The sequence below is a fragment of the Melopsittacus undulatus genome, chromosome 5 (assembly GCF_012275295.1).
Source record: "Melopsittacus undulatus isolate bMelUnd1 chromosome 5, bMelUnd1.mat.Z, whole genome shotgun sequence".
Classification (NCBI taxonomy): domain Eukaryota; kingdom Metazoa; phylum Chordata; class Aves; order Psittaciformes; family Psittaculidae; genus Melopsittacus; species Melopsittacus undulatus.
The window spans coordinates 26,503,186-26,516,066 of NC_047531.1; the positions used below are offsets into that span (position 1 = coordinate 26,503,186).

The window sequence follows — 12,881 nt, forward strand, 5'->3', positions numbered from 1 at the left end:
TTCCTAAGCTGGCTGAACTCTGCACAAACTTCCTAAGAGATTTTGGACCCTCACTGGGGAGGGTTTGGTTTGTCCTCCCATTTTTGGGATGGTTTGTCCCGTTCTGAGATACATCCAGTAAGCTTGACACTGATCTTATTGTAAACATATGCATATGTGCATATAAGTAATTTATCACAGTTACATCTGCTGCTATATTATTGGTAAGTTTACTTCACTAAAGATAAGCTTGTAGCAACCTGTAATACTACGTACTTGGTTGTTGACATACTATTAACAGCTGTCAATAATTTCTAGCAGCTTCATGCACAGACATATATTTTTATTTTCCACTCATATATATTCACTTTATCCATCATAGATACAATTGTTAGTGGTGGTTTTTGTGGCATTTGCAGCAATCTGTAATAAAGTGGAAAAATTTAGAGTAAAAAACCCTCCGTGTCCTTGTGTATGACAGAATCCTATTAACCCAGAGTCACAATCTCTGCATACCTGCAGGCTGGTAAGCCTTTAGGTCATGACAGGAGTTGTGACCCTGCAAAAAATGCTCTAAAATCTCTCTAGTAGAGTCAACTTGTGTAGAGAAGCGGGAAAACACCTGGATGCTATTGCACTTCTTAAAATAAACTTCAGAAGTCAGTGACACAAAGCAACAAGAGTGTTTCAACTACATTAATCTGCCTGTTATCGATGGCACTGTAAACCCTAGGAGAACTGACCTCATAGGTAACACCATCATCAGCAATGCATCCCACAGCTTACCAAAAACCAGTATTCGTTTCAGTTTTTCTACAGCATTTTCTCCTCTATTAGGTGTAACATAACTGTCACACCTGAACTGTAAGGATTTAACCATTTAAAGATTTAACATTTCAAGAAGTTTAGCTGCTACCATGTAACTGCTAAAAGCAAGCTACCAAGCATTCCTTTGCACAGCGATGCGGCATCAGCCACTATAGCAACTGAAACTTTTCAGTTTGCTCCTCAGAACACACAAGCTTGTAAGAAATGTTTTGATAAAAAGCTTTTAAATACCAAAGTATTTGTTCAGGTGAGACAGAACAGAACCTGAGTAGTATTTAAAAAGAAAGACAATACATGAGGTTGGGAAGACATGACAGCAGATTGGATTTATAATTCAATACTGCATGTGAAGTAAAGCGGATGTTTCCCTTAATGCAGGGATTGGAGGTGGATTAGGGAGTCTCCTAGTAGCTGTTTTATATAATAGCATTCCTTTGTAGGCCTACAGGTATGCTGCAAAATCCCCTCTCTGTGACAAAGTGACAAAAAATTTCCTTCAGAGCATAGCTAGAGACTGCAAAACACTGTTTCTAGACACTAAACCACTTCAGTGCTGAATCTAAGGAGACCAAGTTAAAAACTAGAAATGCCAAAAAGCAAACATGCGCGTTGTCATGTCTACATGGGGAAACACCAGTACTTAACAAGACAGAAATAACTCTTCTACGTCTATGTTAATTATGGCAAATCTCCTTACAACCCTTTGAACATTACCAGAGTTCAAGTATGTTGTTTAATTGGTACTAAACACACTAAATCCCAGCCACACACCATCAAACTGGATCTCACCCACCACGCTGACAGAGCCAGACACTGGGATTTTTCTCTGCCAGGCAGGTAACTTCTACCCTTGCCAGACTCCAAACTCCTACAGAAAGCTAATATTTTAACTTTGTCCCATATAAACCAATGTTGACATTAAGAATAAGACATTGGGAATCTGAAAACATTGTCTATTTTCATCATCGAAGACACTGGAGAGCTTTAATCTTTACCTCAAGCACCACCAGCAAATGGCAGTGCTGTGAAGGACATGGGACAGCTCCACCATTAGTCCATGTCCAGAGACGTACAAAAAGCACTGTCTGACCAACAGGGAGTGATGAAGGAAGGACCCACAACAGAAATTCCCAACTTGTTTTTTTCCACAGTTATTTAGTAATTCATATACTCCTCTGGAGACAAGTTCACAATACACAGCTATAACTAGATACAGCTTAATTGTGTACTATTTGTTACCTGCTGTTCTTCTAATCTCTGACCCTACTTTCCTATGGCTTATGTCCTTTGAACCACTGTTTTGATAACAAACCAACTCTGATACAGAAGCAATAGAGGGAAAGCTGAGTCTGAACCATCATCCTGCCTTCTCAGTGCAATTAGCATTCCCCTGGTACTACTGTCCCCACCTTGACAGCAGAGTCTCATGTGAAATGCTCTTGTATTTCATGCAATGACGAAGACTGTTACAAAGCACATCATATTTGACAAGGTCATCTTCCTCTGTGCAAGCTGTTCTAGTCCCTCTTCCAGCAGGAAGAGGGTGAGGTTAGAAAGAATTAAAATGTCATTATTATGGTACGTACAAAATAGTTATGCTAACACCCAATTAGTAACTTTACACAGTATTTTCAGTTGGGCTTTACTGTGTTAGACACAGGATCACTTCCTCTTCATTACAGAAGGATTTTAAATTGTTGATATGTGAAATATCTTAAAAATCAATAGCTTACTGAGACAGATTCTCTTCTCAGAACATCAAGTGGGTAGTTTTCTATTGCTAGATACACTTCTGCCAGCTTAAAAGTTATGAAAAGTACTGCTGCTCTATAAAGTTACTGCTGCTTTATAAAGTTTCAGAGATTTCAGAGCCTAAAAATGCCATAAGAGTTGCAGAATCCATCTGAAACGAAGGGAGTTGCAAAAATTTTGTCATTATTGAAGGAACTGTTTTCACTCCCTGGTTTTGGCAGAAGGGAAACAGGCTACAGATGCTGAAATAGCGTCTGGCTTGTGAATAGCAGCAGGCTCTGCCAAGGCTTTTGTGCTACTAAACTGAGCAGGGAAGGGCAGGTTCCACATGGGGCTTCCAAAATCTCCAGCTCAGTTACACAAAAGGAATGGGCATTGCAGTGCCCACCACTGCCCTGCCTGAGCTTTCTCACCCACTCTGCAATTCATGAAGCCAAGCTGGGCATGCAGAAAAGGCAGAAGCAAGAGCACGCCCCACCTATGTGACACAATGCATAGGCTGCGTCAAGCTGGTGGAGGAGCTGTCAGTGCAGTGCTGTGCTTCGGTTAATCTGTCCCACAAAAGGAGGTGTGACAGCACGTGATCCTCCTGGGCTGGGCCCTCCAGCATTCTGGCATATTCATGCCACCAACATTTACATGCTTTGTCCAGTGATGAGGGCAGATGGCAAAAGCCCACAGCAAAGACCAGTGCAGGACTCCAGCCTGCTGCTGTTCTGTGTTCTAGTCACATCCTTTCCCTCTCCCCTGGCCTTGGAAACTTCGCACACTTGGAAGTCAAGTTGAGAGTGAGCAAGTGCACAACCCACATCCTCCGCCAGTCAGAGCAGAGTCTTTGCAGATGAGAAATGGAGGTCTGAATCCTTGGTCTGTGCTTTAAGTCCCACACAGTTGCTCTAGCCTCCTCACAATTATCTTTTCCAACAGTGCCCCCAGGAAAATTAAGAGAGGCTTTTTGTCCAGGAAGGATAAACATGAAGTCAGTACATATAGTGATTCATGTAAGCATCTCTGAGTATAAACAAAACCTTTCCTAAACTTCTTCAGAATTTTTCTGTAGTTTTTGAGAAGTCAGACCTAGAAAAACTTTAAAAAAAATACTAGTATAAAGCAAGCAAAAGCATCTCTGAACAGACACCTCTGGTGAACAGGCAGCTCTCAGCAATAGCCTGGGTTCAGCTTTTCTTACTGGAGCATCTCTGGGTACCCAAGGAAAATGTTCAAGAAGGTTCCACCAGTCATTATACACAAGCCACAGTCCTCATCAGAGGAACTCCACCTGCTCAAGGGATGTGTGCAGATCTCCCAGGGACCCTGTTAGTTCCACAGCTGGTATCTGGTTACCTCATATAAACACAACAACTACTTAATCTCTCAGTAGGGTCTTCACCTGCTACACAAATCAGCTCTTTATTCTGCTTCATGATTTCTGAGCCAAAGTTGACAAAGGCTACCAGGTCAGTAAGAAGACAGCAACACCGATGCAGTGAGTCTGTTCCTCTGCCATCCCCTAGCTCTGCTCCTGCAGCAAGTGTCTGACCCTCATGTCAGGAGAGAGCACACCAAGGGTATTGAGACAGTTGGTAATTAGACCCTGACTCAGCTTCACAGTCAATTTACTACATACAATTACTGTGACTGTTCAAGGAGGTATTGACATTTCTGTACAGAACAGAACTCTGTAATACAGGTCTTTTGCTGGTCACAACCACCACCACACAGTTCACCTCTAAGGTTTACCACTTTCTAGCATTCCAGATCTGCTCAAGGACCATGTATAGTTTCCTAGAGCTCTGCTTCCATGAGCTCTGTATTCTGCTGGATCGTTCTTCTTACAAAGAATCATCAGTCATTGATACCATTGTGAAGTTAGTCACACAGTTTAAAAAGACATACGAGAACGGAAAGTGTGGGAGCAGAAATTTCAATGGGAAAGAAGCACAATCCCAACTTCTTGTGCAGTACTGGTATAAAAATCATAACTAAACCCAACAGTTTTGTAAACCCCTCGAGACTCCTGCCATACAGAATGGAATGCAAAACCCTTGTGGGGGAGGCCTTTATTTCCTCCTAAAGCTATTCATCCTCAAGCAGCCTTTCTTCAATTTACCAGTTTATGACTAACCTTCTCTAACAGTCACCTGGTTTGTTTACTATTAGCTGCTGTTACAACCAACTCCTCTTCCCTGAACTGCTAAAACAAGCATTGAAAAAGGCTTGAAAACCTTGAATGAGAATTACCTAATACTTCATGTAAACCATAGGATGTACACCTGCTTACAAAGCATCAAGACCAGAGTGCTGATATCTGCAAAACTGGGCTCCATAAGCAAGCACGGAAAGTAATGCGAAGAAAAACAGGTCATTTGCCTTCACAGCCTAAACCCTGATCAAAGCAGTATTCATGTGCATTAAAACCAAGCTTACAGTAACAAAGTCCTTCAGAAACGGATGACTCTGATTGCAACAGCTCCAAGACAAAGCTTTTTTTTGCTCATGTACATTCAGAGGTCCAGCAGACCAAGCGCTGTGCACTTTCCATTCAGCAGGTGTTCAAGTCTCATGCTGCAGGAACCCACCCCAATATCGCAGTCTCACCAGATCTATAGCATTCCCATGATAAGGCTCAGAAGGAGCCATCAGATCACAGAGATTAAGACCATTCCTGCACAGACAGGAAAAGCACCTTCAGACCTTTTGGCTGCAAGAGTCAGATGATCCCTCCCTTGCTTAAGACATTAATATCCAAGATCCCTTTCTCCATGTGCCTCATCCTCCTGTCAGCCTGCAGCTCAAACCCCTCACATTTCCAGTTGCATTCCATTTGCGTTTACAGCTATTCAACACATTACTCTATTCCTCTTCATCTTCACTCCTCTGGGTGTTTAGATTATCTTTGCTAAAGAAGAGATTCATCTGGCATCTCAAATGAGGATATTTTCACTTTCCTGGAGACAAACTGCTTTTCTCCAGTCACTGTTTCCTCCAGATCTCCTCTGCAGCTTGTAGGGGCTACAACTAGGCCTAGGATGTGTTCCACTAAAACTACTACTTAGCCAAACTGCACCTTTGATTTATGCCTGCTAATGGCTTAATGGAGATTAGAGAAGACTAGCAGTTTGTTCTTCCTTTAGCCACGCACCTGCAGCTACAGACCCCCACTTGACTTTCAGCTGCATTGTGTATGTGTACATCATACATAATGTACAGCTGGGAGGAAATCTCTCCTCCGTAAGCCTCCTGGATAATAAGACACCAATTCAAGTAAGAGGTATAGGAGAGGCAAAAATAAAGTCAGGATCAGGCTGATAATTATTAGAAACTTAGCACCTTACAAAGTGAATCCATGCATCTTTAAAATTGCCCCCACATACTCACAGTTCCTCTGATTTTTTGCACTCCTAGCTGGAGGAAATTGAGTAAGAGGAAGTGTCAAACAGTTTATGCAAAAAATGCAGTTACAGCAAGGTGTCCTTAAGGAATTCCGTAATTAAAAATAGCATGCAAATACAGCTGAGTGACCAGCCTTCTTAAACACACCTACTGCAGCAACTGGATTTAAAAATAATGATCAGGCTTTTCTCGAAGGCAAATTAAACAAATTGCGTGTTTTCATGCAACGTTTTTCTGCTTGCCATCACTTCACTTTTTGGGGGAAAAAAAACAAACAAAGCATTGCTAGCATTAAAACAAAACAAAAAAAAACCCACGAACTTTAAGTCAAAGAGGAGGAAGAAAATAGAACAATACAGGAAGCATACCCAAAAGGTGAGCTCCTAATTCACTCCAGCTGACAAACATAGTTACATATTTCAGCCCAAAATTTCAAATGGGGTGTAGGGTAACAGGGATAAGCTTTCCTAGGCTTACTTCTCTACCAGTTTATCATTCTTTCTTGCAGAATTACAACTGACTTGTCAGAACAACTCTCTAATTGCAGCTACAGCAAACCTCAAGCTTAGTGAGCTCTGGATGTATCTGTAAGGACTGACCCATGCAACCCAACTGAATGACCCCACTGGCCTGAATTTCCAACCATCTACTCAAAGTTCATGTGAAACAGTGGGCTTCATTACCCTTTACCTCACAGGTTGCTACAAAGGCCTGTGCAAAGGAAAAATATTCAGCTAAAAATGGTATCAGCTGATCAGGTTTTTCAAACTACAGTAAAAACCTGAAGACTAAAAATATTCACAAAAATGTGTGCCCCACGCAGTTCCTCTAAGCATATACTAAGGACTGAGAAGGGGTTCACCAACCACAGGAGTGTCTGGGAACTCTGTCATATTTTTATAGCAAAAAGTACATCCTAGTTCAAGCCAGAAGTCAGTTCTGGAAAGTCTTACTGCTTCTGTTATGTATCATATTATACCAGGAAATCACAAATATCCCATCTTGCTTGAAAAACAATTAGGTAACAGGAGCTTAAGCAGTATGTCTTTGGGGATGGAAATAGTACGTGGTAACTCTGTACTGCACAGTTAAATAAATATTCATACAAATCACTGAAAGCAACAATGCAAGTGAGGGCAGGAGCCTTCAGTTTTTGCTTGATATTCCAATCATGGTACCTCTTCCAGTTATCATTGGAAGCTGATAGCAGCTCACTATAAATTCTTGCCCAGTTTCCTTTATCAGACCTCCCTCTCATACACACAAGGAAAGTCAAAATAATACTGTCAAAGTCACAGAAAGTTAATTCCAAATCCTTGAGAATATGCTGAAGATAAACAAGTCTTGTTGTTACACTGTAATCTCAAAATTAAATAGTATCTACAGCCTTGTTATTTCTATCCCTTAGAAAACATCTGACAAGCTTTGAACATAATAAAAACAACCCCCATATTCTGAAGTTCAAAAATAAGCCATTAAAATTACAATTTTGGGAAGCAACTGAGCAAGAATTCTCACTGATTTATTGCAGAGATCTCTATTTCTATCAAGTTAAAGGAATGTTTGCCTTCAATGTTTCTGGTTTCAACTATCCTGTCTTACAAGTCAGCAGCTCAGATCTGCAGAGATAAAATCCCCGAAGTCCCATAGGTGCCTCAAGCTGTGAATGACAATTTTGACTCTTAGATACACACACACATACATACACATAAACCCAAACACTTGAGATCTACAGATACTCTTATTTGTATTTCTTACACCACTTACCAGTAATTCATATACTGGTAAGAGACGTGTTTTAAGACATACTACTGTTGAAATACACTGCCATGGAAAAGCATTGGTCACCCCTTCAGAAATATCTTCTTAAAATTACTACACCTACTGCAACCACACTGAGCTAATTCTAAGGCAATGTGTAGATGTCAACATCAAGACTTCAACTAAGCAACTTTTGTCATGGAGTGAGGTACATTGTGAAGAATGCAATGAGGAAAAATAATATCCAAGTGACCCAGAAACCCTAGGAATGCTTTTACGTTCCTCACAGGGAAGAGTCAGCTCACGTGCTATCCACACATCAGCACACCTCAGAACTCTGATGCCAACTTTTTCAATTTAAAGAATCCTTATTTCAGCATCCCTAAACCATTCCTTTCCACAGAGTGTTAATTTCATACTTACGTAAAAAGTGTTTTTCCAGTAAGGCTATTTCCAGGTGACCTTTGATCTCATTCAGTCTGTCAGACTCCGTTCTGTTAAAATCTTGGACTCCAGAAGCCATGATGATGGTCCCTGGACCAGCCTATAAGAAAGCCAGAACATACAGCTCAGAGGTACATTGTTTTGTCATTTAAATACAACATCTTACTTCTGGGGCAGTAAAGAAACAGGCACATGAGAAGCATGCAAGTGTCAACAACTTTTCAGGCCTCTTCTTCAGCATTAAACCACCTAACTAAATGAGTGAAAGCTAATCAAATGCACAGCATCCCTCCCATGTGAGTTTACAGAATGCACCTCTGCAGGCCTCAGGGAGTTATAGAAAAGGTATTTTTCCCCCTTTACCAGTTCTGCTGAATCATCATGTAGCTTTTCTTCTGCTGATTTAAAAGGCATATTTATACTATCACTCTCTCCTCTTCCCATTAAATGCAACATACTTTACATATAAAATTGTGAAGCTAGCGAAGTAATACTGTTTTTTTTTCCACAGAGCTATTAGAAACCCCATATTGTAAATTTTAAAACCCATTTATGGAATTTGTAATTCTGAACACCACAGTCTCTCTGCAAAGAATGGGTCCCCCTACTCCCCCACCTCCAGCACAGCCCAGTTACTGCTGAAGGATGTCACTGGTGCCCAAAAGCTGATCCTGACAAGCCAGGCATAAGGGGAGTCAGGAAACTGTGTGGACAGATTTACCAGTACTCCTTGAATGAACTCAGCACTGGAAATACAGAGCAATTCGACTAGCTCAGAAGAGCAGTGACAAGCACTACCTTCACAAAGTGAGCACAGAAAAAAAACAATCCCACATGGCAGAAGGCAGGGGATGCTATCTCTCTCTCATAAAGTGGGCATTTTCAGACAGCAGGAGAAATGGTGGGTGAAAGCATCTCCTGGGTAATGGTTGTTCAGGCACTGCATGCAGTCCCCACCAAGTATAAAAGTCTGCCAACATGAATTACAGGAGCTTCTCCGGCACCTTATACTGAAAATCAAAGTGCTAGAATACAGAAATCATCTCAAGACAAAAAGGGATTTATTTACCATTCCCCCATCCCCTGTTTGAGCCCTGGAAACATACAGGAACTGTACTGCTTCCAGAAGTCAGTTTGCATACATTGAACCTTGACAGCTTAAATTACATACATACATAAACTCAACTAATCTACAAGAGAGTTAATTAAGAGACATTTCCTACATTTTAAAAAAGAGGTGCAAAAGCTCACTGAAAGCAAAATATTTGCACTGTTGGGAAGTACTTTCACTGCTGGGAATGATTTGTACTTTTAAAGTAAACCAGTATGGAAATACCTACTAAACATCTGTTTTCTTGCTTGAGCTGAACAGATGCTGAGTTTAAGCCTCAGAATTTGTCTACACAGGCAAATTAGGACTCTGCAGGCAAGTACTGCACAGCATTTACCTGGCATCAACTCCCCACCTAGGCTTGCTCAATACAGTGCCAAGAAGAGATGCTATTTCCAGTCCCAAAAGCAACACACACCCACACAGCACTCTGCCAACACTTCTGGCCCCGATGAGGAGGAGAAGCTGTTACCTTAGCAGCAATCCTGATTCCCACTTTGGAGCCAGCACAAACCATGCCATAACAGAGACAAACAGCTCACACAGGGAGCTGTAGCATCCTCCTTCCCATGCTCCAGATTTCCTGTTCATGCCTGCCTATAGCCAGAGAGGTGCAGCAACACATGCCATTTGCAACCACTCCAGCCACTGCTGATGAGTAATTGTAGCTGCCTGTTTTCAGATGAGCATGGGACTGCAATTAACCTCTGTGTTGATTTCTTATCTATAGAGTTGGGTCATGTTTATTTACGCTGCAAGATTTAGTGTTACCACTTGCCAGACACTTGGAAAGCCCAAGGGGGATGGTGTGGCTTAAGTCAAAAAGCAGCACCCTTACAGCACACTCTTACCAGCAGGCACAAGGGAAGTGTTACTGAAATATAGGTTGCTACCAAGGCACTAAAGCATGGCTTTCTATATTGTATATCCATACCTGGTACAAAGGGACAATCTCTGCTTCCTGCAAAAAGGATTTCATAAGGAGCTGTCTAAAGAAACAGTGCCACAGCTTAAAAATAAATAAATCAATCAGTAAAATCACATACAGGTCAAAGAGTAAGCTGCTACACTCATCAGGAATGCACTTGGGCTCTGCTCACCAGCCCAGTGCTTAGAGAGCTCCTGGCTCCTGCCCAACCAGTCCCTGGTCTCCAAACCCAGGCACTGCAGAGGTGACAGCAGCACAGAGGTGAAGGAACAGATGAAGGGGGGGGGGGGGGGGGGGGGGCTAGCAAACATCTAAGTATATACAAGTTTTTACCCTCATTGAAGATGCTCAAGGTATTTAACCCAGGGATGAGTTACATTTCAGAAACCCACCTAAAGAACCAGATCTGCTTTTGCTCCTTCAGAGATGTTAAGTCATTTATGCCTCTTACGAAGAGGGAAAAAGCAATAGGTGCATAGTACTGGGGACAGTGATACGAATTAACCACTCATGGTGTGGCTGACACTCTAGAGGGAAGGGATGCCATCCAGAGGGGCCTTGACAGGTTCAAGAGGTGGGCCCATGCAAACCTCATGAAGCTCCACAAGGCCAAATGCAAAGTCCTGCACATGGGTCGGGGCAATCCCAAGCACAAATACAGGCTGGGCAGAGAACGGATTGAGAGCAGCTCTGAGGAGAAGGACTTGAGGGTGTTGGTTGATGAGAAGCTCAACACAAGCTCAACAGTGTGCACCTACAGTCCAGAAAGCCAACCGTATCCTGGGCTGCATTACAGGAGTATGGTCAACAGATCAAGGGAGGTGATTCTCTCTCTCTGCTCTCTTGTGAGACCCCATCAGTAGTACTGCATCCAGTTCTGGAGCCCCAACATAAGAAGGATAGGGACTTGCTGGAGTAAGTCCAGAGAAGGCCACAGAGATGATCAAAGTGATGGAGCACCTCTCAGAGAGACTGAGTTGGGCTTGTTCATCCTGGAGAAGAGAAGGCTCAGGGGAGACCTTATATCTTACCAGTACCAAAAGGGGTGACAAGAAACCTGAAGAGGGACTTTTTACAAGGGCATACAGGGATAGAACAAGGGGGAAATGGTTTTAATCGGAAAGAAGGTAGATTTAGATCAAATATTAGGCAGAAGTTTATCCCTGTGAGGGTGCTGAGGCACTGGCACAGGTTGCCCACAGAAGCTGTGGCTGCCCCATCCCTGGCAGTGTTCAAGGCCATGTTGGACAGGACTTTGAGCAACCTGCTCTAGTGGAAGGTGCCCCTGCCCGTAGTAGGGGTTGAAACTGAATTATCTTTACAGTACCTTCCAACTCAAACCAGTCTGTGATTCTGTGATTCATTCTGGAGGTTTCCAAATGTGTGTATCTGCTAAAGTGCTGGATCCAAGAGGTCTGACACCAGTTGATGGGTTAAAAATCAGGAGGCACGCATCATTAAACTAACCGCAAAAGGTTACAATGACAAAAAAAAAAAAAGAATAAAAATATCCACTAAGCTAAAATATAAAGCTGCTTACTAAGAACACAGGAAAAATGAAATAGTTTAACCAGGGTAGTAAGATACAGAGTGATGCAAGTTTGGTGGAAAATAAAGCACTCAAGTTCCAAAATCAGTGATACCATAACATATTAATGAATACAACTTAGAAGTGTTCAGAAAACTGAGCATGTCCAGGGCAGTGATATGGGAGACATTTAAGCAAATGGCTCTTATGTCCCTGAAGTTTTTTCCCCAAACCAACACATCTCATTCTGTCAGGAGGTGTTAATGGGCTAAAAAGATGATAAATAAGGTCTATAAATTTGCTGGAGGTCAACTGGCTGCTTCTGAATTAAAAAAAAAAAAAAGTATGTTTCTCTGAAGTTAGCAGTGTTAACTGAGTAAAGGTTTTTCCTTTCTGCTGCCTCTGTAGACTAGTGCTGGGACTCGGGCCGAATTAACTATGCCATACTGTACAGATGCCCTTTCTTGTGTCTGACTTACAATAGAAGCCTTGAAGGCTTCCACTAATTTCTGCTTTTCCTTCTGCCTCTCTAACTTTGACAGTATTTGACACAGAGCCCTCTTAAAATGTTGACTGTTAATTAGCAAATCCTGCTCACAAGGCTTGGTGGTGCCTAGGAAGCTACCAAAATGCCAGAGTAGAGCATGGGTTCTGAGACAGAAGGGTTAAAGGAAGATTTCCGCTGACGACAGATTGCCTCTAACCCACTATCAGAGTTCAGAGTTGCACTCTCAAGCCACATCCAGCTCCAGATATGAAAAACCACAGCTCCCCCCAATGTGTTTTCGAGTGTGTGCAGCTCTGGCTTTTTGGCAGCACCTCCCAACCTGACAGTTCTCTGCCTTCCCTCCCTTCTCTCCCCAAGCCACCTTCATCCTGCGAACCCTTGCCTAGAGAGGGTGAAGCCGCATGGGTTTCTCAACTGACACTTCATGTGCATTTTTTTACCTCCAATTACAAAAGGGTTCCCCACGGCTGCTGCATTTACCTGCAGTAAGGAAAGGGAAAACCTAACAAGACTGCTCAAGAACAGAAAGCATCTGCATGAATAGTTAATCCTTAGTAGCTATTCTTGAAAGAATACCCATATTGGCAAGCTCCTGAAAACACAGCTATATTTTACATAAATTAGACAAACCCAACAAAACCAAGACTAG

At 42.2% G+C, this 12,881-nt stretch overlaps 1 protein-coding gene across 1 annotated transcript in view; it reads right to left on the reverse strand.

The window, feature by feature from the left end:
- GRAMD4 (GRAM domain containing 4) overlaps positions 1-12,881 on the reverse strand; it is a 78,712-nt gene that overhangs the window by 32,571 nt on the left and 33,260 nt on the right. Inside the window, exon 3 of the mRNA XM_034062831.1 lies at positions 8,137-8,257. Coding sequence (XP_033918722.1) covers positions 8,137-8,257 — 121 coding nt within the window. The remainder of the gene's footprint in view (positions 1-8,136; positions 8,258-12,881) is intronic.